The sequence below is a fragment of the Acomys minous genome (assembly GCF_964271855.1).
Source record: "Acomys minous genome assembly, chromosome: 6".
Classification (NCBI taxonomy): domain Eukaryota; kingdom Metazoa; phylum Chordata; class Mammalia; order Rodentia; family Muridae; genus Acomys; species Acomys minous.
In genome coordinates this window covers 79,049,575-79,077,191 of record NC_140487.1, presented here as the reverse complement: position 1 = coordinate 79,077,191, position 27,617 = coordinate 79,049,575, and the positions used below count along the sequence as shown (strand labels likewise).

The window sequence follows — 27,617 nt, the reverse complement described above, 5'->3', positions numbered from 1 at the left end:
GGACACAGCAACAGCAGCAGCAACAAGCCTTAAAAAAAAAAAAGATGCCCCATAGAACAGCAGTCAGCCTTTATGGAAAAATTATAAAACCAAGCACTAGTGGCCATTAAATTTTAAAAAATCATATACAGTATGTGTGCGTGTGCGCGTGCGCGCGCGCGCGTGTGCGTGTGGTATTTGTTCTATAGTATGCCCGTGGAGTCAGAGAATGTGAGGAAGTTGGTTCTCTCCTTCCACCATTAGGTCCTGGGAATGAAACGCACGTCTTCAGGCTTGATGGTATAGTGAGTGCCTTTACCCAGTGACCCATTTCGCTTGGCCCTACCTGACCATTAGAGTTAAAGCATTCTCACTGCTCACTTTAATGCAGCACTTTGCTGTGCCCTCAATGTACGTGCAGAGACCTTGAAGCTGAGAAAGGATCAGAGGCATTTGCTACCTCCATGCTTCTTCTGGAGGTCTTGAGTTCAATTCCCAGCAACCACATGATGGCTTATAACCATCTATAATGAAATCTGGTGCTCTCTTCTGGTGGGCAAGCACACATGCAGACAGACATTGTATACATAATAAATAAATAAGTAAATCTCTAAAATTAAGTCACAGATAGTTACCCACAGTATCAGATGGGGGTGATGCTCCTCATTCTGGATTCTGAAATTCCTTACCAATGAGGACTCCTATCTATGGAGATCATTCAAGGCACACAAATACACCCCACACTGGAACAAAAGCCATTGTTCTTACAACTCACTTGAAAGGGTATCAGAAATCTCAAATGCACTGCAGAGAAATTGGCTAGGATGGCATCATCCACAGTGAGCGGGGCCCTCCCATACTGATCATCAACCATCAGTCAAGGAAGCACACTACAGGCCAATCTGGGGGTGACATTTTCTCAGTTGCGTTTCCCTCCTTCCAAATGATTCTAACATGTGTCAAGTTGAAATAAAAATACCCAAACACGATTCACTCATGAGTATTTTCGTTGCTATAATGAACATGGGTGTTTAGTTATCTCTTCAAGATCCTGCCTTCAATTCTTTTGGATATAAACCTAAAAATGAGACTAGTGGATTATATGTGTACACTACTTTTACTTTTTAAAAAGACCTCCATATATGTATGTATGTATGTATGTATGTATGTATGTATGTATACACACACACACACACACACACACACACACACACACACACAGAGAAGCTGTTCATTTTACATTTCTGCCAACGCTGTCCAGCAATTCTGATCTCCCCACATTTTCACTCACACTTTTTGTTGATTTGAGGGGAAGTGAGGAATAGTGGGCACCTTAATAGGCATGAAGTGGTGACTCGGTGGCGTTTTGACTTGTATTCTCTAATGAGAAGGAACACTGAGCATCTTAGACGTTTGTTAGGCATCTGTAGATCTTTGGAGAAAGGTACATTTGAGGCCTTCGCTCACTGTCTTCCTGGCTAGTCTTTACATGGAAACATTCAGTAGGTTTTAAAAGTTAAACCTTTTTCACTTTTGATAGACCTATTCGAGTGCAGTAAATCCAGGACAGTCAAACTTTGGCAAAACACTCGACCAAGTTTCTTGGCCAATACATGACATTCTTACCGGCAATAAGGGGGGTGGGGTGGTAGCTGCACTGAATGGGTTTGTAATTTGCCATATGCTTTTAGCTAATACTGTTAAACAGCAAATCAACTGCCTGTTCAGTTTATCAATGATGACGATGTTCTTATCCTTCTTGAAGGAGGCCGAGCCTAGGACTAAAATCACGTACCCCAATCATCAGCTGAAATTTATAGATGAATACTAGAACTGGTATTTTGGCTGAAGAAAGACCTTGCTCATAAAAACCTATGATTTACAAGGTCTAAATAGGTAGTGATATTACTCATTCCTTCCCCTTGAAGAATGGTAATACATCTCAGTGATGCATTCAAGGTTCAAGTGGAACACCCACAGCATGATGAAACTGCCCTAAGAACATCACACTCAGCCTTCCAGCCAGCCACCCAGCAGCTTGCACTCTCAATACTTGGAAACAACACATCACAGACTGCTTCTGCTTGCCCTGGTTGCAAAACACTAAATGATTTCTTCTACTCTATATGTGTCTTCAATTGTGAGAAAGGGAGAAACATCCAGAGGCAGGGGACGAGTAAGGGAAAGGAGGAGCTATGTGTCTTAGGCCAGAGAGAAAGCCGAGCTAGGATGAGAGAGGGACATCTCACATCTGTAGCGCTGGGGTGGCACCAGAGCCTGGGCACGCTTGACAAATACCCCAGCTTTGTGCTGTAACCTCAGCTCGTCAGTTTTGGGTTCTGTGTTATAGAGGCAGACGTGCGGGTTCTGGGAACCACCCCATTTCAGGCTGGAGCAACTGATCCCGCCCCCCCGGGGGGACACCTGGCAGTGTCTACACAGAGGCTGGTAAATCTTATGGTTCCCCCCAAAGTTCTCTGGTTCTCCAAATTTGAGTCATTATATCTTATTTAGGGCCCTACAAAGCTCTTGACTCCTACAAAACAATGCTGAGTCAGCCAATTCATAGTGTCCTCACACCCTTCAGACTTGTTCTGTGCAGTACTGTGCTGGAACTGACCTCTGCAGGCACTATCAGTGGGGCCCCGATCTCTGGCTTCCACAGTGAGTTGGAGATAACAGTGGTGGATGGACGCAGGGCAAGGCATGTGGGAGACACATTGCTTTCTTCCCGGGCTCCGTGTCCTTGATAACACACCTGTTTAAACAACTACCCCAACCCCCTTTACTCTATCTGTTTCCTGCCCAAAGCATGAATGACTGCTACCAACTCAATAGCAACCATCACTGTGGAATATCAGAGTTCTGTCATCAAATAGAGGCAGTGAACATTTCATATTGGCATGGGTCCAAAGAGTGATGTTTTCTGAAGTGTGCTTCAAGAGCATGGCATAGTCATAGTTAAAAAAAGCAACAGGGCCTGGAGAGATAGCTCAGTGGTTAAGAACATTCACTATTCTTTCAAAAGACCTTAGCTCAGTTCCTAGCACCCGGGTCGGTTGGCTCACAACCACCTGTAACTGTAGCTTCAGGGAATCTGATGCCCTCTCCTAGACTCCCTGTGTTCATGCACTCACACTTTACATATGCAGATTCACACACACACACACACACACACACACACACACACACACACACACACACACACACACACAGATTTACCCATAATTAGAAAATAGTGCTAGTGCTCACTTCAGCAGCACATAAACTAAAGCAGGAGTGACACAGAGAAGAATAGCATGCTCCTCTGCACACTTGTGAGATATTAAATATTTAAAATAAAACAAAAGAACAAAAACTTAATTTTAAACTAAACCACCATCACCACTACCAACAACAAAACCCACATTATTCTATGGCTCACTAATGTTTACCTCTTTGTTGAAAATACATCAAGACTAGAAACTAAAGTACATTGTAGAAATCTGCAGCACCAAAATAGCTCTTCTAGAATGCTGCAGACTACAAAAGAAATTGTCCCCATCCTCTGCCACCATCGAGCTCCCTGTAATGTTCAATTTTGGTTTAAAGGAATGGCTGAATGACAAATTGCTTCACAACAGGTCTTCCATGAAACGCGGGAAAAGGCTGCTGACAGAGCGAGTTACAAACTGCAGTGTTCGCAATCTGGAAAACATCTGCCCTGCCCAGAGCGGTAAACTATAACACTGTAGAAAATGGCCCGTGACAAAGCAGAACCCACGAGGGTACTTGTGAGGTGATGGAACAGGTTGAGACTATTCAGGTACAGACCCCAACAATGTGCCCTCTGGCAAATTGTCACAAGCCAAGAGGCTAAAAGGGAATGGAGCCGTGTGGCTCACTGACTTTCATACAGGAGCCATTGGGGAAAGCTGTACTCCTGCTGAGGAGCTGTCCTTGTTTGGCAGAGGCCAGCGAGGCCTTTGCAGGTTTGACGCAGTAAAATGAACGTTGAGCCTTGAACATGAAAACACGAATACAAGCAGGGTCCTGCCTCCCCACATACCACACACTGCCCCGGACAGCAGGCCTCTACCCACCTGGGCCAATAGAGGACTCAACCAGTGGATAATGGAAGCCAGGTAACATACAATGAAAGGAGAAAACTAGGTCTTTTTGAAGGGCGCTCTCAGAGGTCCAGAGCCCCCACAGCTCTACTCCAGAGTTGAACAGAAAAGCAGCAGCCTCTCTGTGAGACCAGCTGCGCCCAGATGCTGTTGGGAAGAACATGGACACAGTTTCCTCTTCAGTTTACTTCCTGATTAGTTTCTACCTCATCCTAGGCTGAGGATCATCATAGAAGGCCACCAGAGGAGAGAGGTGTGACACAGTCATGAAGCTCGGCAGGCAGGATCTACAGAGCATCACCAGCTCTGACAACTGGACACATCCTCAGGAGAACAGAGACGGGACTTAGCAGGGAAAGGGCCCAGGTCCGTGTCAGGGCACTATACAGCTAAGGTTTCTTCTCACATCTTTGGAGTTGTCAATAAAGAAATCAATCAGGTAGGCTCAGTGATCAGGACGGTGAAAGAATGATAAGAAAATGGGGAGCCTAGGTTTCTTCTTGAAATAGCTTTGGCGTGGTGGACAGAAAGCAGAGGCGTCCAATAACCTGCTTTGCCTTAGGAAAACAAATATCTCCTTGGCCTCTCCACCACTGAAATGAAGATGATCCCTTATCTTGTGGTTGCTGTGAGAATCCAGCCAGGTAGTGGACAGGCAGCATTCGTCATGATACCAGCCTTGCAAAGGACAAAGATGGCAGACACGGCGATGGGAACCAGCTGACGGGGTTAATGCAACTCTACCCTGCTAATTTGATTCTCTTACCAGATTGTACGTTTTACTAGAAAACGGTCTATTTAGCTTTTTCACAGCCTGAAGCACAGAAGCTCTATGCAGACTGGTTTCAGCGAGTGACAGGCTTTCTCATGTCAGAAATGCCCGGGACATGACTGACAAACAGAGAGAGTGAGAGGCGAGATCTTACTCAGGCTACCTTTCATCCTTAGAAAAGAAAAGGCTTCCTCTGAAAATTCTCCAGGCACATGTACCCAATCCTGCCTAGGCAAATCCCAGAATTCCAAATAGCTATACTAGGCCGAACTTAATTTTATATTCTATTCTAGAGTGAAAACTCAGATAAAACAATCCCCAACAAACTTTGTGTGTTGGTATTTCAGAAAGTTAACAAATGCCTGTGTCTTTTTCTGCTTAAAGCTTACACTATTTCTTTTAGCCTTACTCAGTTGAAACTAAAACAAAAGTTGTCAGTTGGAAAATGAGAAATCCCATGATAATTTTGAAATTTCCTTAACTTTGACCAAACTAAAGAATGCAAGAACATTCCCTTGAAATTCTATCCTACTTGAGAAGGAAAATGACTCATTTCCAATCTGCCCCACACCGTAGAGCTCACTGCAAGAAAAAGAGTTATCACAATTTTCTCACACACACATACACATGTATGTGTATGTGTGTGAGTCTGTTTGCACATACCATGATACCATGGCATTTATGTGGAGGTCAAAGCAAAACTTGCAGAAATACTTTCACCATGAGGGTCCCAGGGATGGAAGCTGGTGGCAAGAACTCTTACTATCTGAGATACCTTGTCAGTTCAAGAATTCTTAATTTTCTATATATTATCTATCTATCTGTCTATCATCTATGTATCTATGTATCTATCTATGTATCTATCTGTGTATCTATCTATCTATCTCCACATATAACTCACAAACATAAAGCACAGAGCTCAGAAGGCTGACAGTAGGTTGAGACATGAATCTAGTTTGTTTTAGGTTTGTGATCTTGAACAAGGCATTCACAATCTCTGAATATGAGGATTTTTTTTGTGTGTGTAAGCAAAAAAGTCTCCTTTACTCAGACTTTATATAATTACTTATTGCTGAGATGAGTATAAAAACGTATGCTAGTTTATTCCAAGGACAATAAATGGTTAATGTATTACTAATTAATATTGTTAATCTATAATCGATACTTATATAGAAAAAGGTTCTTCATTCTGGCACTGACATTATAAACATCACTCTTTAAGTGGCTATTCTGGATATCTTAGGATACCTAATAGTACCCCTTGGCCTCTATCTAATACATACATTACCATCCCTTACTCCCATGACCATAGTGATGGTCATCTCCCATGGCAGATATTGCCATGTGTTCTCTGGGTGGCAAAATTGCACCTGGTAGAGAAATACTGATGTAGAACAAAGAGCAATGGTCCTGGATGAGGGAGACTTGGTTTCTCCTAAGTGGTGAGCTTGGGTGATTCCTATTGCTGTTCTGAGCCTTTGTTTCTCAGCGGGTAAAGTAGAGATGGAGTGCAGAGTGCTTGCCTAACATGTCTGAGTCCCCAGGTTCGGGGTGTGTGTGGATAATACTGGAGAATTCTCATTTATGTTTTTGTAAGGATTCAAGAAAAAACATTTTTGGGTGCTCTATAGCAGTTTCAAAGTAGGGTTCCATAGTGATCAGTCTGTTGGAGGGGAGCTGTTCAAGGGCTTATGAGAAGCCTTGGCTGGCTTTCTTTCTTCTGAATTCCATAGTAGGGAGCCACTGCATCTCAGCAGCCTTTTATTGATCCCATGTCAAAGATTCCTTTAGTGGGTGTGTGCATGGCTTGGCTCAAAGAGTTGAAGAGGTACTGTGTTCTTTCAAAATAGAAACCCTAAGTGGCAAAATATGTTCTCGCTTCTGGATTTAACGTTCACCTAGGTTTACTGCAAATAGACAAGAATTAAGCAGTCTGAAGAGTCATGATTAGGCTGTCTGCAAGTTGACATCAAGAAAGAAACATGCTGTGCCCTTCCAGCCTCACTGACTAACACCACAAAACGAGGCGGCACCACGATGGTGCTCCTCCTCAGTAGAGCCTAGAACCAGCATGGGGGAACCTATTGAGATTGAGCCTACTGTGCCCCTTACATAAGATTTTTAGATAAGTGACAGAGGAACGTCTGTCAGGAGAGCACAGCCTTGAGTTTGGTCAGAGCAACAAGCCACAGATGAGGGTTTCAGACTCAGTCCTATCAGTGTCTGGCTGTGATACATCCTTTGACCCTTCTGAACCTCAGTGGCACATAGCAAAACCACCTTCTCCATATGATGGCCATGATCTTTAAAGGGAGATGACATCATTAAGCTCCAAGCATCCTGAAGGTAGGTGTTCTGTGATATCTGATATCTGCAATCTGAGATATCATAATAGCACTTGAGTCCTCGGATCAGATCATAGACAAATCTTCCAGTTTGGGGGTAAGTAACGTTTCTACTTCTGAACAGCATTAGCTGGAAACTCAAGACCACATGTCGATTAGAAAAAGTCAGGATTGGTTGTTCTTGACAGGAGACTCCCAGTACTCAGAAGATGACGTAGGAGATTTCATGAATTCAAAGCCAGCCTGAACTACATAGCAAGACCCTGTCTCAAAAACAAAAAATAATTTATCTAAAGGGAAAAGCATTATTCATCCAGATGGAACAAATGGTTTTCTTAGTAGTAGTATTTGGTCCAGGTCCCACCGAAGTTCTTTTTCTGTGATTTTCCTTTCTCTATGCAAAAAGCTAATGAAGGCAAAAGCTCTTGGGTCATCCTTGAGTTTTCTCTTGTACCCCACATCTGTCCTACCAGTGACCCTAATATCATCAGTTTCTAAATATACCCTGAGCCTTCCCATAGGCCACTGCCTCCTCCACCTCTCTTCCTGCCAAAGTTGCTCTGTTTTAACATGTTGAGATATCAGCCTTCTGCTCAGAACACTTCAGTGCTTGCCCATGCACTTAGCGTCAGGGTACCACCCCACCAGTTCACCAGGCCTCTGGGACTGTTGCGTCTTGGATCTCATCTATCTCTCCTCCTTGTTCTGGGCCCCACTTCTTATTCTTTTGGGATGTGCCAGGCCACGCCCAGGGCTCTGCCTCTCCTCGTTCCCTGATAAGTGGGTTTATAGCTAGTGCCTCTGATGAATGGCTTGGACTACCATCCGCTCAGACACCAGGTCCTTATGACTATGTTTTCTGTAAGTGCTCATTTTCTTCGGTACCATTCTGTAGCTGTGGCTCTGGCTTTCTCAGCAGTGATATCCCAGCTCCCCCACTATGCTGGGAAACCCAGTTCCCCTATGCATGAATGCTAGGACCATAAGTTCAATCATATCCAAAATGGCTCCCAAGCTCTAGGTTTTCCTCATCAACCTCTCCATCCTCTCTCACACATTATATCCATTCAGTAGAAGTAAACAAGGTGACAGCAACTCCACTTTTATCCCAGACAGCCTTACTCTTCTGCACTGTTAGTGGCCCAAGACAAAGATTACAATTTAGTGGGTGGCCCTGGGTGATTGAGCAATGCCAGCAGATACATCCAACCCATGGGTGGCTTCATTGAGATAGACCAGTTTTCAACCCAACTGTGCGCCAAGAAGGTAAGGCTCTTCAGGGGGAAACGCCCTTTTCTACAGGAACGACTGTGATTGGCTGACTATGTGCCTCTGGAGAGCAGTGCAATCACTACAGGTGCACCTTGAGAGAGACACTGGTGCCTGTGAGAACTGTGTGTAGAGACAACCAGGCTTGTGTATGACGGAGCAGGTTAGTGACCGAAAGGACGGCATCAATCAAGTTCACTCCCCTCCTAGTCCTTTTCCTACATGGGGACCTGGACATTTGAAAGGTGACTGAATACATTAGAGCCAATGACTTCTACTTACCACATGCTGGGATGTCACACAGGTCAGACTTAAAGGTCTCATCCAAGGTAAAGCACCAGGGAGCTTCCTTCTGGTTGCCAGGGTTGCGGCAGTAGGAGTGGCCTCCGTTGAGCTCTGGAAAGCGCAGGGCAGTGAAGCTGTGTGTGTGAGGGTACTGAGAATTCCACGGCTGGCACTGGCGCCCTGACTTGGTCACACTGACGGTTCCCCGGTAGTCTACACCCGTGCTATTGTAGCACTTGTGATCTGAAAAACACGAAAGAAAAGCCCAAACTGCTAGTAAGAAATAGAGGGGACTTGTCCTCCCTAGCTAAGGACCAATGCAGGTCTCCCTGCTGGTTTGAGCTGTTTTCCCATTTGCTGAGCTAGGACTCAGGGCCTGCCTTGTACTCACATTCCTGGGAGGATTTAAAGCTTATGCTTTAGGAATAATAATTAAAAACAAAACAAAACAAAACACAGAGGCTCTGCGGTATTTTTAATGGGGAGTACTAAGTAAGAAATGGGAGTGGAGAGCACCTGGGGAACAGGAGGAATTTCTCATGGTTCCCGAGGGAGTGGATCAAGGAAGATTCAAGGCAAACTTTTCCCTCCATTCCAACTGGTGGTCTTAGAACCTGTGTGATTAAAGACTGTAGGAGTAACTCATAGAAAGTCTATGAAGGGTAGCATGGCCTGTGTTTCAAGTGGGAGCTGGGGCTACCTGTGCTGATGGAGTGGGCTGCCTGTGAAAACGCAGGCTGTCTTACATGGCCCTTCAGGCTGGCCACAGGGTAAAATAAACACTATCAAATAACTACAATAATGGCATTAAGTACCAAAGAAAACTAATCCTAGGTAAAAGGGAAACAGGAAGAGGGTCAGCCGACTATCTCGAGTGGTGCGAGAGCAGGGAACGGGAACACATCTTCACATGTGTTTATCAAGTGTGGCACAGAACACACAACATAAAACAGAGCACACTTGGCACCTTCCCAGGGTTGTGCGGCTTTACTACTTTTTATAACACTCCTACCATCCCAGAGCAAGCTCCATATCCATCGGACTGTCCGTCCCACCACCACAGCCTCAGAACTGCAAATCTGCTTCACGTCTAATGGGCCTGTCCATTCTGGATGTTTCATATAACTGGGATCATGTAGTGGTTTCTTATGCTTAGTATTATATCTGCAAGTTTCACCAAGTTGTGGCATGCGTCTATATATCATTCATTTTTATGGATAATATTTCAATATGTGTATTTACCATCATTTGGTTTATGATAAACACTTATTTTGAGATACAGTCTCTAGTATCCCAGGCTGGTCCTAAACTCACAAACTCACAATGTAGGGAAGGATGGCTTTGAACTGATGATCTTAATGGCCCCATCTCTTGAGGGCAGGGACCACAGACACCATCACTCAGTTTATATAATGCTGGGGTGAACCCAGGGCTTTATCTAGCACTCTATCTAATCTACCGCAGAACGCTAAAGCGTAGTATTCCACTTACTAGAAGGTCAGCGCTCAGCGGGCATGGTCGCTGCCCCAGGATGACTAGGTACTATGTGTCAGTGTCAGAGCCACCACTTACTTTTGTTTATAGGGTCCGCCATGGGGATGCCAATCCGTATGCAGTTTGCAGCCTCCGGGCTGTCTGGCTGGGGAAGATCCTCGCAGTTTGGCAACTTCAGCCTCATCAAAATCATGGGATTTGATCTGGCAAAAATGTACTCTGTCTGACACAGGACATTTTCCAGGACTTCACATTCGTCGCGACACAAGTCGCGTGGCTTTGGGGCAGATGAGGTTTCGTCACAGTATGGGAAGGCGTAGTGGCACAGGGAGGGAATGGCGAACTGAGAGCACTTATCAGATAAATGGCTGGAGGTGCCAATCATGGTGAAGGCAGCTGAAAAACAAACAGAGCTATTAAGTCCCAGGGGCAGGGGTTTATCTCTGCTGTGATCCAGTCAACAGATACCAGGGAGGAACACACTGCGGGGAATCTGCTGGGCTGAAGCCCACAAGGCCGAGGGGAGGAGATTCGTTTCAGATGTCCAAGCAGTTCGCTTTCACTGGCTTGAAAAAATCATTTTGACTACAAAGTTAGAAAAACAGGATTGAATTACATATGTACCATTTCCTAATAAAAAGAATTAATTGGGTTAAAGCACAATATATTTTTCTTTCTCTCTTTCTTTCTCTACAGGGCAGTAGAACTTTGTGTTTCACCCTGTACTTTTTTTTTTTTAAGCATTTTTATTAATTTTCTGGGGCTTAGGACATCTGACAGCCCCAGGTCAGAGCTTGTTTCAGGACAGGCTTGAGCTGAGCGTAGTGCCGTGTGGCCAGATGGCAAGAGTTCCTGGGTGACTTTGGACCACTTGCTTCATTTCATCATGGTTTGCAGCTTCGGAAAATGAGGCAAAGCACTGGAAGACCTCAATTCAACTGTTCCAGCATGCACCACAGGATCCCAGGGGTCTGTTTGCCTAACCTCACACTGTACCGGGCATCTATACAAAAGGGCAGCATCCCTGTAGGCCACCCGGGAGGCTGTTTACACTGTTACCCGAAGTGTGTTCCTTGGGGCGTTAAACCAACAGCGTATTAATGTCTTCTGAGAAGGGTTGCAGAGGCCAACATGTCTGGGAAGCATTGGGTTAAACAAAATGAAATGAGTTTAAAAAAACAAAACAAAATGGAACTATGATACTCTACAGCAAGCCGATGCCCACTGAACATATTCAAGGGAGGGCTATTATACATTGTTTACCAAAACTTTATATCAGAATACCATTTATTTAATGTGTCCCCTTATTTTAACGTTTGTCCAAATGCTCTTGTGCTGGGTGGAAAGCCTGGTTCCAGCGGCTCGTCCCGTGTCCGTTCCTGTTCTCCAGACCCCAAGGGCATCAGCAAAGGCAACTTCGCCATCCTGTTCTTGGTTCACCAGTTCCCCTCAGCTGCTTCTCTGTTCTTTCAAGTTGCTCAGAGAACAGAATTTCTGGCCTTTTCTGTCTTGTGTTTCTGTCATGGATTTGCCCTGCACTTTCTTAAAATCCTCGAGTTTAAGATCCCGGCTGCCCATACCCTTCAGAGGAACCCATGGGATACCGCTACACTAAGAGACAATTTGCCATTCATCTGAAGTTCAGATGTAACGGGGTGCCTGTTGTGTCCGGTTGTCTTCATTTGTTAAATTTGTCAGCATTTTTGAGAATCTCATGGAGGTCCTTTTAACATAGCCACTGTATCCTGAAAGGGCATGATGCTGCTGCGACCAGCATAACTAGGTGCCAAATGGTGCGTGATGGCCTTCACCTCTCGCCCTTGTGTACTAGGAAGTGCTTCGCGGTGGTGTTCATGGGGGCAGCAGTTTCTGAAGTCTCTGTAACAGCTCTGGGATGGGTATTGTAGCCCAAGCTCACCCCTCCACGGTCCACACCACACCGCTCCCGAAGGCAAGCTTAGCAAGGGCAGGGACGCACCTGGCTCACTCACACTCTCATATCCCCAAGTGTCCAGTCTGGTCCCGGCACACTGAAAGCACTCAGTCATATTTATTGAGTGTTTGCGTGAATGTGAGACTTCTCGAAGCTTCCTTTTCCTCCAAGACTAACCTCTAATAAATTATTTTAATGTAAATTCCAGAGCACAGAGATCACATCTCATGCCTCTTTATGGTCCCACTCCCAAACCCAAGCTTAGCCTAATTCTCTGTCAGGAAAGAAGCCCAGAAAAACTCCTGGTGAGGAAAAACGGTTATGAAAGGCGTCAGTATCGTTTCTTTGATGTTACCTACCTGTGATCTGGTTTTCTATTTCCCCCTGCATATGCAAAGACTCCATATACACAGTGCGATTGCCAATAAATCGTGCACACGCAATGCCTCTGTATGGCTGGCAGAATCCATCTTCTTCATACTCGTCTCTAAAAACAAAGCGCAGTGAGTCTTACCACCGAGCAACCGACCTACTCACACTATCCACCCTGCTGCACAATGCTAAAAGTGGCCACGAGGGGGCGCAGTTGGGCACCATATCATGAAGACTGCGCTTCAGACTCTGACAAAAGCATTCAATTCTCAAACATCCCTTAAAACATCTGTTGGTCACATTGGTCAAGTTTCCTACACCCCCAGAAAATCATCCTGAAGCGCAAAATCATCCTTAAATATGGGAAAGAAGTTTTATTTTTGCAGCTGGTGGTGAGCTGGAAGATGATGTAGCTCTGAGAGGGAAGAGGAAGCAAGCTGCAAATCTAGGCACATGCCCTACAGTTTTTAGTTTTCTAAGTGCAGATTATTTCTGCTCCATTTGCTGCAAAAGCGTGGGCACATTAGCCACAAGGTCTACACTAACTGACACGTCAATTAGGAGATCCACAGGGTAGGAAGCGGACACATCTGGGAGGAAGGGGCACAGTTGAGTCTCATGGCTCCTCTCTGGGTAAGATTTGTCCTGTCTGCCTGGAAAAGAGGCCAGAGCAAGCCACAGGCTAAAAGGCTTGAGGTCAGCCACCAAATCCAAGGAACTCTTAGGAAAATATCAATAAAGATCTCACTTGATGACCGATAAAACTTAAAAAAAAAAAAAAAAAGAATAGCCACGAGATTTTTGCTGCTTTCAAATTACAATAAATAAGCAAGGGAAGTAGATTTTATCTTGAAGACAGGGGACACCAGACGATGACGAGAAGGGTACAAGTAATGGGAAAAGAGACCAGGATTCAAAATGGACACCTGGTCCCACAAAAGTCCTCAGTGGGCATGCCTGAGATACGGATGGTAGAACCAGAGGACGGGCTAACAATAGGTCCAGGCCACACTGAAGACTGCCTGCTACTTTTGTGAGTTCACCTAGACACCAATTCTCCCCTGGCCAGTGTCAACACCCATCTCCAAGCAAATGCATTTACTTTTTGGGGGAGGGGGGCTCTAAGTTAGAAGACAGAGTACCAAAATACTCTGTGCTCTTTAGGCAGGCTGACCCAGACCTGTGCATTGTACGACCCTTGCCTTTGAAACAGAGGCCATAATTGACTCTCTGCCCTATAGGTAAAAGCTGAGTGACCCCATCAAATTATATAAAAGCTTATTATTTGTGTTCATTTAGCAGTGTTGGAGATGGAGCTAGGGCCTCATACAAGCTCAGTAAGTTCTTACCACTGAACTCGGGCCCCAGTTGCATTTATTTCATTTTTACAGCCAGTCTTACTATGTTGTCTAGCTGTCTTGTGACTGGGAGCTACAGGTGTATACTACCATGACTGGTTGCTATAGAAGTCCCTTGGGACTGCAGAGATGCCACATTATTGTCACTAGCTATGGCTGTGGAACACAGCTATGGTGCTGGACTTCTCGGCCTACAGGTTTCATACTCTTAGGAGCGTAGCAGGCTCAGGATAGTTGCCAAATGAGTGACAACTCATGGGACAGGGCACTCATCATCTGCAGCCTCCTACACTAATTCTCCAAAGGAGTCAATTTGAAGGTGAAGATGAGTAGAGTATCTTTGGCTGCCTCCTGAGATGGTTTGTGTAGCAAAGCCTTGAAAACTTTAACCTTCAGACACACGACAAACGAGCACACCATCCATCTGACAGAGAGACTCGAGGCTCCAGGGCTGCTGCGTAGTCCCTCTTGCACCCCACGTGTTTACCTTCATAAATCCTACAGTAATGGTGAAGCCTTTTTTTTGGCTTACATCTTACCTGGGTTGTAAAATTAACCCAACTTTTATTGGGTAACTAATACCATAAACCTATGGGGGAAAAGAAGGCTCTGGATGACCTCAGCTTGGTCTCTGGAATCCTAGGTGGAGAGACCAGAATCTGCTCCAGCCCACTCCACCCCTGCTACCCAGGGCCTCACTGTCCTACCCCCCTGCACCCCCTACACTAGTGGAGCCTGGATGTTTAAAGCACCGTTGTGTGAGAACTGTTTTCCCTCCCTATGTTAAACTCTCAGGCTCCCATTTATATCTTCTGGGAGGACAAAATCTTGGAAATACCCCCAGATATAAATCCCTGACCCACTGGGAGTTCCTATAGTTTATGAGTGAGGCTTAGGCTAAACTTCTTACCACCTTTCTAGTTCAAGACTGCTAAAAAGGCCGAATATTTCTTCTTTTTCAAACTAAAGTGAGAAGCAACTCTTTGGCTGCTCATTTCCTATTGACAACTCACAGTTGGATTTAAAAAAAAAAAAGATTGCCCAGACTTCTGTGATTTTGACCAGTCTCACAGGGACTGAGATTTTTTAAAAATCCCAAACCAAACCAACCAAGCGAATGTGCAAGGCATTTCATCCTTAGCTGTATGTAAGGCTCCCTGCAGGAACACATGGCTTAGCTGAAAAGGACACTTGCTATCCATGGGGTGGACCATCTGAACACTGTTTACCCTTGGGAACTCCCTGTCCACACCAGGAAGGTGGAAGAAAAAAGCTGATATCATAAAGTTGACCTCTAACAGCAGGAATGTGGAGGCATGCATACCTATGTATACCATACACTCAATAACAACAAAAATACATTTTAAAAAAAGGCATCTCTTCAGGAAGCTTTGAAAAGATCAGTAGATAGGCCTGGAGAGATGGCTCAGCAGTTCAGAGCACTGACTGTTCTTCCAGAGGGGTCAGGTTCAGTTCCCAGCACCCACACAGCAGCTCACAACCCCCAGTAATTCTGGGATCCAACACTGTCACACAGACTTACACACAGGCAAAATGCCAATGCACATAAAGTAAAATAAAATTTAAAAATAAAAGAAAGAAAAGACCAGTGATTAACAGGACTTGGGTTCCACATGCCACCCATGAGGTCAGACTGTCCGGGCTGAGCCTCTAGACTCCGTTGTCCTCTGAGCATCACTGCCCAGCTCCTCCCCTCCTTTATGGAGAGAACATTCCAGCTCATAGAAGTCACGTGACTCTCTGGGATGTGCAAAGGCAAGATGTGCTGCATCCAGGTTGAGACTGCACTTTACTATGTTGTCAGGTCTGCACGAGTTCTGTGTCTTGTGACCACGGTGAATTAAATCAATTCACAAGTTAGAATTTATAGCATTTAAAAATTTTTTTGGATGAGGCACTGCTGATTTTATATGCTTATAAAATGGGTGTCAAGCCATTTAATAGACAACAGGCTTAGGGATGATGTAGAGGTGTGAATGTTCCTATTTTGGAACAGCTACATACCTGTCTGAGTTATGCACCTTCCCTGCACAATGTGAGTAGCAACCGTGGGGCTGGCTGGTCTCCTAACAAGCAAGTCCCAGCCACCCCTTTCCTTTGCATTTATAGCTGCAGGCTACCTCCCAACATGCACTTTTCCTGGTCATGTCTCCTGCTCCTCACTTAAAAATAGGATGCATCAAGGTGTCACAGTCAGGGTGTTGTCACAGAGCCATGCCATGATCCATCAAGAAGCAAAGGGTATTGGGGGAAGGGCACCAGGGACCCACTGTTGCCCCCTGGGATGATGACTGAATGCTGGGCGATGGGTGTCCTGTGTCTCTTAAAGGTCCATCAGACACTGGATCACCAGCTTCGGCCACCATCCCAGTTTCTGTGTAGACCCAGTAGAGCAAGGGTCTGCCCTTCTCCAGTGTGAAGGACATGACCCTGCACAAAGGCAGTGGGAAGTGTCTCTCCAGGATGCTCCAGGCAAAGGAAGGCAAGGCTCCTCTGCGGGATGCAGATGGTGGCATCCAGTGCTGGCCAGATTGCTGGCCTCCTTCCTGCTCTGCCAGCAGCTCCTGAAGCCACAGTGAGCTTCTCTGTTCTGATAGTTCAGATGCTCTGTGAGGCCAAGGATGCCCTCTATCATCTTTTCATTCTTCACATCATTTCTACCCAGCCACATCCTGAGACCTCTCCTGGAAACGTCAGGCATCTCCCAGCTTCCCCTAGCAGCTTGATCAACCCATCCCTGTGAGTTCTGATTTTATATTATAGCCATCTGTGCAGTGCTCACCCTGCCACGATCCAGCATCAGGACCACAGCAGACTGACCTATAATACCCACCCTGGGAATTCTTTTCACACTGTAAATGATGAATTTATCATAAGGCAGGGGCAAGGGCCAGGGTTGCCGAATGGATTCTGGATGATAAATTTCACTCTGAAAGTTACCTTTTAGGGGAAACATGACCAATTAAAATGCACAGCTTTCGTTAGTGAGAAGAAAATGAATACAGAGGTACTTCGCTAACTGTAGAGTTAGCAACCTACAGTTGCTAACCTAAGAGACTGACAACACATAAAGCCTTGTCCATGCCACTCATAGCATCCAAAGGGCAGAAACATCTAGTGTTAATAAGCAGATGAACGGACATACAAAATGTGGTAGATACATAGGAGAGAGTAATATTTAGCATATGAAGGAATGAATGAAGTCCTGCAACCTGCTATGTTGTAAAAGAGCCCATATCATAGGCTTTCTAGAGACCATCTGGAATAGGCAACTTTACAGGCACAGGAAAAAGATTGGTAGTTGCCAGGGGCTGAGGGACTGGGGAATTCTTAGCTAGGAATGTAGAAATCACACGATATTGTATGAAATGGCTCACTTCAAAATGGTTAGTTTTATGTTACGCAAAGTTCACTGAAAAAAAAAATCTCATGTTTATCTGGGGAGCAAGGTAGAAGCTTGCCTGAGAGCAGGCCATGCCTGGGCTTTCAAAGGTCAAGCCAGAGGAGACTTCTGTGTGGCCCCTCACAGCAGGGGAATCTGACAGAGACCTTGGCAACTTGCAGGATGTCAGCAGGTGCCTTTGCTATGAGTCTAAGGCCAGTACTTCAATGCCACCTCCCTCAGCCCACAGCAGGCCACTTAGAGTTCTGCACAAGAATGACAAAGCCTGCACCCTTGAAGGAAACCATGGTGTTATTGGAGTCAGTGTCCTCAGTGTCACTCTCAGCTAGCGTCTCAGCAAGAGGTGGGTGATTCTTCTCATGTGGGGAGTGATTGTTTTCTCTTTATCCCAGTAAAAGTAACTCACAAATATTTTCTAGATGACTGCCATGCCAAGGGTGCAGTGGACTCTTGTGGCAGGCGGTCACTCAAGCTCTCTGGTAGCTGCATGAACACTGCAGAGGGTTAGGGCTCAGGTAAGAACCAGTGTCTTCATGGGACATGTAGTCAGATCACTTGAAAGTGACAATTAGGGCTGGAGAGATGGATCAGAGGTTAAAATCACTGCCTGCTCTTCTAAAGGTCCTGAGTTCAATTCACAGCAACCACATGACAGCCCACAACCATCTACAATGAAATCTGGTGCCTTCTTCTGGCCTGCAGGTATTACATGCAGACAGAACACTGTATACATAATAAATAAATAAATAAATAAATAAATAAATCTTTTTAAAAAAAAGAAAGTGACAATTAGCTGTAAAGGGAAAAGATGGCCACAGAAAGGGAGGAACTATGTCAGTGACCGCTTGGCAGAGTGATAGCTGAACAACTAACTCCACAGGGAAGAGGGACCAAATAATCAGATTTTTAAACGATCAAATGATATGCATAGATATTTTTCCAAATGGCTAACAAGTACACAAGGAAAACAGCATCACTAATCAGAGAACTGCAAAGCCACACTGAAATTGTACCTTCCTCTAGTTGGGAGGAATATGATCAACGAACCAGAACTCTTTTGAGAATGTAGAGAAAGGAGGACTCTCATACACTACGGATAGACACATAAATTAGGGCATTTTGTACATAATAATAGGTCACTAAAAGGTAAACATAAAACTACCATAGAGATACAGAAATCCCAAAGGAAATGTGTATGTCAAGAAATATCTGCACTCCAGGTTTACTGTAACATGCACAATAGCCAAGATACAAGTTGACTGATGAATGGATAGATCTCTCTCTCTCTCTCTCTCTCTCTCTATATATATATATATATAGAGAGAGAGAGAGAGAGAGAGAGGTTGACTGATGAAAGCATATATCTACCTATCTTTCTCCTATATCTATCTATCTCATCATATTATCATCTATCAATCAATATCTATATATCTATCTACTACCAAGCTTGACTGATAAGTGGATATCTATCTACATATATGTGTGTATGCATGCATGTATGTATGCATGAATAGTATTTGGAGATGAAAAATCATGAAATCATGTCATTTGTGGCAACATAGATTGAGGTGAAGGACATAAGATCACATAAGCCAGGCATGTGGCACGCTCTTGATTTTGCATGGAAGACAAATGAGCCTATAAGACAAATGAGAATTTTGGTCACCATAGGATAGGAGGTCAATCTGGATAGATTAGAGAAAAGTTGATGATTGGGTACAGAATACAGCTATATTAGAGGAATAAGATCTAGTGTCCTCTTGCACAGAGAGGTGGCTCCGGCAAAGTGACTTATTTTATAATTCAGCATAGCTAGAAGAAAGGATTCTTGAACGTTCCCAACACAACACAGAAAAATGATAAATGGGACCCAGGGTCTGGTCTGATTGATCATTGTACACTGTATACATGTATTAAAACAACACAGAATACCCCATCGATACACATAATTATGTGTCAATTTAAACTCTTTTAGAGAGCGTGAAACATGATCCAACCAAGAATCCAAGTGAGGGGTGCCAAACCATGTCAGGGTAAACAGAAGGTCTCCAGAGCCATGCAGAGGCAAAGAAACCGTTACGATCAAATGTAGTTTCCAAAGTCACTGCCTGTCCTAAAATGTCTTCATTTCCCCAAGAGAACTTGTGGTCTGACATGTGCTTGGCAAGCTGTCAGCCAGGAGAAGTGACATAATAGGTCTCATTGGCTTTAACAGCACACTCTAGGACACACAACTTTTGGTGAAGTGGCATCTGTCTGGACAGGTGTATACATCGGGGGTGGGAGGAGAAAGGAAGGGAGGCAGAGAGAGAGAGAATGAGAGAGAGGGAGAGAGAGAGAGAGAGAGAGAGAGAGAGAGAGAGAGAGAGAGAGAGAGAGAGAGAGAGAGAGAGCAAGCAGATGGGGACAGGGCAAGGGTCAGGAGCCTCAAGCAGGCTTTACCTGAAATAGCTGTAGGAAGGTGACAGATGAAATCTGTACCTCCAGTTTCTCTCACAAACTCTGCTTTTTAAAGACCAGTCTTAATGTGAGCATCAAAGAGAGGAACATGCTAATACATCTGACCTCCACATAGGAGACCAGTGGCTGTCAGCTAGCTGGACTCTGCAAGCCCTCACATTCCCCATGGGTCACTGGAACCCCACTGTGAGTACAAGAAGGTTCTAAGGTGACTGCAGCAAGTGCTGTGAATGGCTCTGTCTCACATCATAGGTTTTTTTTGTTTTTGTTTTTTTTTGCTTTAAAAAATTAAACCAAATTTCAGGATTTTTTCCCCTCCTCTTGGCTAGGAACCACTAAAACAAACAGAAGAATACTGTTCTGCCATAGTTTCCAGAATCACACGTCACAGTGGCTGTGTCCAACCCTGTGGTGGGAAGGCACAGGCTGTGCTTCAGGGCGGGGCTGGGAACGTGAGGCCACAATGTGCTTGGAAGGAGAGCAGAATTCCCCGAGCTTGTAGCTCACAAATGTAATCCGAAGGAAAATGAGGCATGTAATGTATTTAGTTCCTATTTAAGAACACGTGAAACCATCGGACCGCACTGGTGCAGTGTTAAAAGACAGGGAGATGCTAGTGGGAGTGAGTGGGCTCTGCTTCTTCAGCTGACCGAGGCTTCCATGGTCGGGCACCTTCTCAGACATTCTCCTGCTGTGAGGGGCTTCTTCACCTCTGAGGTCAGGCTGATGCCTGGATGCCAGAGTGACAGTTGGAGCTCCTCCAAGCACAGGCCTCCCATGATCTATCAGAATCTATCTATCTATCTATCTATCTATCTATCTATCTATCTATCTATCTATCTATCTATCACTTAAGCTTTTTTCTGTCTCCAATAACAAACAACCAAACCGCCCTCTAAAGTCTCCCACCGAGGATAACAGGACTTTGGAATATTATGCAACTCACACAAGCCTGTCTGGGCAGATTTCCTACTGCAAATTTTACTAGGATTTGATTTGATTTCCCCTGCTTTTTCTTTTATGTCTTTGGCCACGGACTGAAATACTTGGTTTGTGGAAAGAGTGGTAAATGGAACTCAGGACTTCTTAGAATTTTAATGGCATTTTACTGCTCAGAAGTAGGGTGAAACTCACTCTCCAGTTTTATTTTCTATCTCAGCTTTGTCTCCCACGTCTGCTGATGGTCGCTACAAAAGGACTCGGACAAAGCAATGAATAGATGGAGGCATATATAGTCCCTGGATCCCCAGAAGGCAATAGAGAGAGGCTGCGCCAAACTCAGAAGATCAAGAACTTTAAGTTTGAGAAAGGCAGGCTCTTTCTGGCAGCTTGGGTGAGCCAGGAAGATGGTTTCATACTCTCTTGACCCAGGACACCCCACAAAAAATCATGCAGTCAAGAGGTTCAGCTTTTGCGCTCACAACAAGACCACTTGGGAACCTTGTCCAGGCCCTCAAGGGTTTGTGTAATCAAGGTGTCACAAGTATCTGAAAGATGTCACTTGAAACCAGCAATGTGTGCCATGCCAACAGTACACAAGTAGGGTTGGAAGGTGTGCCTCAGCCAAGCCATGGGCCTGGACACAAAGTCTGTAGCCTCAGAGCAGTGTTGGAATTTGGCTACACATGTTCCAGTGACGTGCAGGCTACTAAGCTTAGGGGTTTAGATGTGAAGTTTCTAGTGACTGAGCCGAGCCTCCAAGCTGTGTTCCCTGTTTGTAGATGCTGTCCCTGCCGCATCTGAGAAGGTCATCACAGAAGAAAACATAGCCCACTAGACACCGAAGAAGCAAAAACTTACAGCACAGAAACAACTTCTGCATAAAATAAATGCAACGAAAATAAAAGTATCGTAGAAGTTTCCACTAAAATAGAGGCTAATTGGCAGTTCACTGAGTGGGAGTATTTTATGTGGACAAACTGTTGGGCAAGGGGTCTCTGGGATGGGCTGTGAACTCTGGGGACGTCCTTACTCCTTGGGAGAAGTGGAGAGGGCTGGCCAAGAACTGGTAATGGCCACGGGAAGTGTGAGCAGGAGGCCTCAGGCTCTCAGCATCCGGTTCCAAGCATCCAGCTTGGAAGAGGAGGAAGAGACATAGGTGTACAGTCTCTCCCATCTGCCCCTCCTCCCACTGTATCTGTTTCCTTTTTCCTTTCCAGCCCTCGGGTTTACTGAAGTCTACTGTTGAGAACCCAGAAGTCACATCTGCTTGACCAGGATGACTTGGGGAGATGGTGACAGTCTCAAACAGAACAAGGATCACATGGCAAGCAGTGGCCAGCCAGCCGGCTTAATAGAAGTAAAGGGAAAGGACAGGGAAAAGAAGGGGTCCCAAGAGGGGGGCCTTAGTTTGGGGTGTCTGAGGAATAGAGAGACTCAGTATTCTATAGTTTCATTGTGGATCTATGTCTTCCTCTCAAACTCGCATGCGGTCTTTTTTTTCACATGGTCTTATTTTAAACTTTCTACTTCAAATGGTATAACAGAGGGGCGGGGAGTCTGGAGTTTGTCCTGGCCACAAAGGGATAGCCATGGTAAAGATGGTGTCCACGATGATGACGTCCACTTGAGAGAAAGAGAGTCCATGCCCACCCTACCCCCAATGGGGCTGGATGGGTGTTTGCACCACGGGAAGATTGTACTGTTTCACTACCAAGCCGAACCACGATGCAGCAGGATGATACAGCTATGGAAGGAGACAGAGCCCTGGGGGCAGGCACATGCCCACTTACCACCTCGTGGAGCCCCTGAGTGAGAATGTAAACTTGTAGGACTCTGGTTTAAACCTTAGTGTTGGAAGAACAGAGAAAAAGTAGCCATGTGGCTTCACCAAGCCCACATAAGCTTAGACTGGAAAGACTGTTCATTCATAGCTCTTTTGGCTATGGGTCTCTCTGGACCTTGTGTCCTTAATCTGGAAAAAAAAAACCTGATCTGATACCTAAAGTTATAATGCACTATGCACTAGCTTGCTTGCTCTGCACCACCCTAGGAAGAAAGAAGCTGACTTGGACCTCTGTACTGCACACATTCTGCTCACATATTCTGATAGTTAATGATATTGATATTAATATTGTCAATTCGATAGGCTCTACAATCACCTGGGAGATGAAGCTCCCAGCAGATTTGTGAAGGAATTTCTAGGCTAGGTTAACTCGTGGGAAAGGATCTGCTTTAAATATGGGTGGCAGCATTCTATGGCTTGGGATCCTGGACCGAATATAAGGAAGAGCTGAGCGCCAGCATTCATTGCTCTTCGCTTTCTGACTGTGAACTTAACCAAGCTGCCTTATGCTCCCGAGGCTACGACTTCCCTGCTAACAATAGACGTTACCCTCAAACTGTGAGCCAAAATAATCTTTTTCCCCCTTAAGTTGCTTTTGTCAACTAGCAAGTAACTAATATGGCTGATTATCTGGAGGCACTGTCACTCCTAACATCTGTGACCTTGCTACTCTCTGTCAGTGCACCAAAGATTGTCAGGACTGAATTTCTGCGTGAGTGTGAACTCTGGGCAGAGGTTAGGGTCAGAAGCAGGCATGACTTATGAGGGCTGAAGGAGCCACGTCTTAGTAGTCAGCATTTAAGAAGAAAAGTCTGGATAAATGCCATTTCTATCCCATTTTTCATCTGCTTTTGCAGTGGATAGCCCATTGTGCTTTACCCTAAGCCCGAAACTTGAACACCTGGGTCCCACCCCTCTTACCTACTCATGGACATGTCACTTCCCTATTGTCCTTCCTGTCATAATAATGATGAAGACTCTCATCTGTCAAAACAAAAACAAACAAACAAAACAAACCTCACCAGCTCCTGACTCTGCTCGCTGTCTCTGCATTTTTCTTCAGCTTTCGATAGCAAAATTTTTCTTAAAGAAAATGCCCACCCTCGTCTTCCTAGTTTTCCTGTTCAGCCTAGACAGTCTAGTGTTCTGAATGGGCTTGCTCTTGACCCCAGTGACCAGCAGCAGCCTTAGAGTCAATGACCCTTCCTTTAGGAGGCCTCTCTTCCCAATGGCTTCCATTTCCACATTCTCTTTCCCTTCATTTTCCTTCGTGGTTCAAAGATCCCCATCATGAGAGCTGGCTCAAGGCTCGGACTTCTGTCTTTCTCTCTACTCTACTCCTTTGCTTTAAATGACCAGGTCCACATAGATAGCTCTATGCGGGGGACTCAGGCTCTCCTCATCTCCAGCGAACACCACTCTGTGAACCTCAGCCTCCATTTGAACAGCTGAATGAACTCAGGGGTTAACAAGGCTGAATGTGACTCTCTATTTCACTCTGACACTATCAATGAGTGTTCTTCATCCAGTGAATAAATTCTTCCTTCAAATGTTTCTGATTATTTCTACTTCCCCTTGACTCTCTGCGTCTCTTACACCTGCACCCATGCCACCAACCCTTGCTGCTCTTTTCTGATTTAAGACATCACTGTGGTGTGTGCGTGCGTATGTGTATGTGTGTGTGTGTGTATGTGTGTGTGTGTGTGTGTGTGTGTGTGTGTGTGTGTGTGTACAAGGCAAACTTTACTCTTGATCAAGAAGATGCCCTCAGAAGAGTGAACATACCAAGGAACTGAGGCACCGTGGCCAGAAGCTCATTTGGCTTTTATTCTAGTCAGGTGGTGACTGCATGTCCCTTCCCCCTGCCCGATGCCGCATTGGCTGGGGTCTGACCTCAGAGTCTTAATTCAATTGACGGGCCTGAAAACAATTGGCACACAGGAAATGAAGGAAGGAGAAAGAGGTCACTGATCCAGGCTATCAAATTCTTGGAATACAGCTGTGGTCCTTTGTGTAAACAAAGGTTTTACTCATGGGGAATGGGGAAAACTTGTAGAAAAGTCTTAGAACATGTAGAGAGAAAGAAAAAAATTTGAATTTCTTGTCTTAAACACAAGTTTTATAGTACTTGATATAAAAGACTCATATTTGATATATTTTACAACCTCTTTGATATTTCTCACAAACCTCCTCTTTTAAAAACACTCTTTTCTCCAAACTCATTAAGACATTACCTTCTCTCTCTCTCTCTCTCTCTCTCTCTCTCTCTCTCTCTCTCTCTCTCTCTCTCTCTCTCTCTCTCTGCCCCATCTTGGAGTATGTATAGTTTATCAATAATCCCTAATTGGGTCCCTTAATACAAATAAAGAATTGTTCCATATATTTCATGTGCATGGTTGAAGGTGAGTTCTTTGGCCAGGAGGTTGATCTGGGTCCATTGGAGTGTTATGAAGGGTACCATTCTTGCTGCAAAGATCTCTCCAGAATCCTTAGATCAGACCTCCTCTTGCATTCCTGGCACCTTCTTCAAGACCTCTTCCCCACCTAGGTCTGTCCTCACCCAGCAGCTGTAGGGGACCTGACAGGACAATGACCTGTTCAAGTGTCATGCTCAAAGGCTTCCCTTCTCGGGCTTTCAAAACTGCAATCCTAAGTCCCCTGCCCCGTGCTCTGCCACTTCTCTTAGGCTATGAGAGAAGCTGTGCGCTGGGCGAGGCACCATCAAGCTCACTCTGAAATGGTACAGTATTTATTCTTGATGCACAATCCATGCAGACAGAGATGTTGGCCATCACCATCTTCCTACAAGTTGTCGGCAGGAAAAAAATATTTAATAAGTGAATGAAATCTCCCTCTTTACAAAGAGAGAGTCTGAGCTCCTTTAGGATCCTGCAATTCATAGTCAGTTCTCTATGACCCCCCTCTCCCTCCACCTCATTTCTCACATCTATTTTTGCTCAATAGAGGATGTAGAGCTTGTAACAGCAGTAGATTTTCACCTAATTATTAAGTTAGCATCCACAGCACATTTTGGATTTGTATGTCCCTGGACCAAGTCTATGCATCACTGTTCAACAAGGTAATTGTTCTCCCAGTCTGCCCTGTAAAGGCCACCAAAGGGTCCTCTAGAGCAGAAATATGTGTCACCCCTGAGTCAGAAGCCTCCACAAATCATACTTCTTGTTCTTTGGTGACTTGAATGAATTTCCCATCTCATTTAGTTTTCAAGTTTAAAATAAGTTCTTCTCTTCTTCCATTTTTTTGTTTTGAATGTCCTTTGTAATTAAACCCATGCATTTATGAAAATGATTTATTGTTCCAAACCAGAAATAAGCAAGCAAGACACTGAAACTAAGATGCCTCATGCCAAGACCCTCTCAAGGTAAATATAAAATCCACATTTTATATTTAAAGGAACTGGGGCTCAGAAATCATTAAGTCTTGCTCCAAATGTCTTAATGTTTCTACTTTAAGGAATATTATAAATCTGACAACAATATGTGTGTGGTAGTTGAATAGATATGGCCCCCACGGGCTCATGTGCCCAAATGCTTGCCCATACGGAGTGGCACTATTAGGAGGTGTGGCCTTATTGGAGTAGGTGTGGTCTTATTGGAGCCTCACTGGGGGGTGGGGCTTGATGTCATATATGCTCAAGTTACACCCAGTGTGGTACACAGTCTTCTGCTGCCTGCAGATCAAGATGTAGAACTCTCTGTTCCTCCAGCACCATGTGTGTCTACACTCTGCCACGACAGTAATGGACTAAACCTTAGAAACAGGAAACCAGCTACAATTAAATGTTTTCCTTAGTGAGAGTTGCTGTGGTCATGGTGCCTCTTCACAGTAATAAAGCCCAAATTAAGACTCCACAAGAAGAGCAGCAGAGCCAACTAACCTGTGCCCAGGGGGGCTCAAGGAGACTGAAGCATCACCCAAGCCACAGGCATGGACTGGACCTAGGCCCTCAACAAATATGTACCCAATGGGCACTTGGTCTTCAGGTGGGTTCCCTAGTAAGGGGAGTGGAGGCTGTCTCTGACATGGACATTGTTGCCTGTTTTTTGATCACTTCCCCCTGGTGGGGCTGCCTTCCCAGGCCACTGTGGACGAGGATGTGTACAGTCCTGTTGTGACTTGATTTGCTGGGATGAGTTGGTGGTTGTAGGGCTCCCCTTTTCTGAGGAGTAGGGGAGAGGGGGAAGAGGAAGGGAGAGTGAGACCAGGAGGAGAGGAGGGCGGGGGCTATGGTTGTGATGTAAATTGAATAAATAAATAAATTTTAAAAATAAAATGTGATCCCATATGATTTAGTGAGAAAGACAACACAAGTTACAAATTACTCTTTTCCATGTGGTTCTGTGTGTTTATATGAGAAAAGAGTTCAGATGGGAAAGCTTTATGCTAGTAGATTCCTCAATCTCAAAACTGTCCAAGGTCACAGCAGTGATATAGAATATAGATCAGGGATCTGAGAAAAGAAGATTGAGAAGGGGCTAGCCTTTGCTAACAACATAGTGTGTGTTCTTTCCTACTTTGGGCAGCTCAGACTCATGAGAAGGAGAGGATCTTGTAGACAGATGATGTTGAAGGTTTTTCTGGAGGAGAAGTGAGGGAGAGTTGTAAAAGCAGACAGGGAACAAGAGCAAGAGTGTGAGTTAGAGTGAGAGTGTAAGCTAGAGCAAGAGTGTGAGCGAGAGTGTGAGTGAGAGTGAGAGTGTGAGCTAGAGCGAGAGCGATAGTGTGAGCTAGAGCGAGAGTGTGAGTGAGAGTGAGAGTGTGAGCTAGAGCAAGAGTGTGAGTGAGAGTGAGTGTGAGCTAGAGTGAGAGTGTGAGCTAGAGCGAGAGTGTGAGTGAGAGTGAGAGTGTGAACTAGAGTGAGAGTGTGAGTTAGAGCGAGAGTGTGAGCTAGAGCGAGAGTTTGAGCAAGGGCAAGAAAACATGGAAGGAAAGATTTCACCTCCAAACAGACTGGCTTGATCTATAGTCCTTCTCTCCAGGGAGGACTGTTCTCACTCCCAGATAATGACAG

At 45.0% G+C, this 27,617-nt stretch overlaps 1 protein-coding gene and 1 long non-coding RNA gene across 4 annotated transcripts in view; one reads left to right on the top strand and one right to left on the bottom strand.

Moving 5' to 3' along the window:
• Nucleotides 1–27,617, bottom strand: part of ROR1 (receptor tyrosine kinase like orphan receptor 1) — a 345,467-nt gene that overhangs the window by 19,527 nt on the left and 298,323 nt on the right. For all 3 annotated transcript variants that reach the window (XM_084785977.1, XM_084785978.1, XM_084785979.1), the window contains 3 exons: nucleotides 12,546–12,673; nucleotides 10,332–10,649; nucleotides 8,757–9,002 (listed from right to left, as the gene is read on the bottom strand). In XM_084785977.1, coding sequence (XP_084642103.1) covers nucleotides 8,757–9,002; nucleotides 10,332–10,649; nucleotides 12,546–12,673 — 692 coding nt within the window. The remainder of the gene's footprint in view (nucleotides 1–8,756; nucleotides 9,003–10,331; nucleotides 10,650–12,545; nucleotides 12,674–27,617) is intronic.
• LOC311599891 lies at nucleotides 20,246–21,861 on the top strand. Its single transcript, XR_014780051.1, has 3 exons — nucleotides 20,246–20,331; nucleotides 20,960–21,259; nucleotides 21,522–21,861. It is a non-coding gene; the product is annotated as an uncharacterized lncRNA (long non-coding RNA).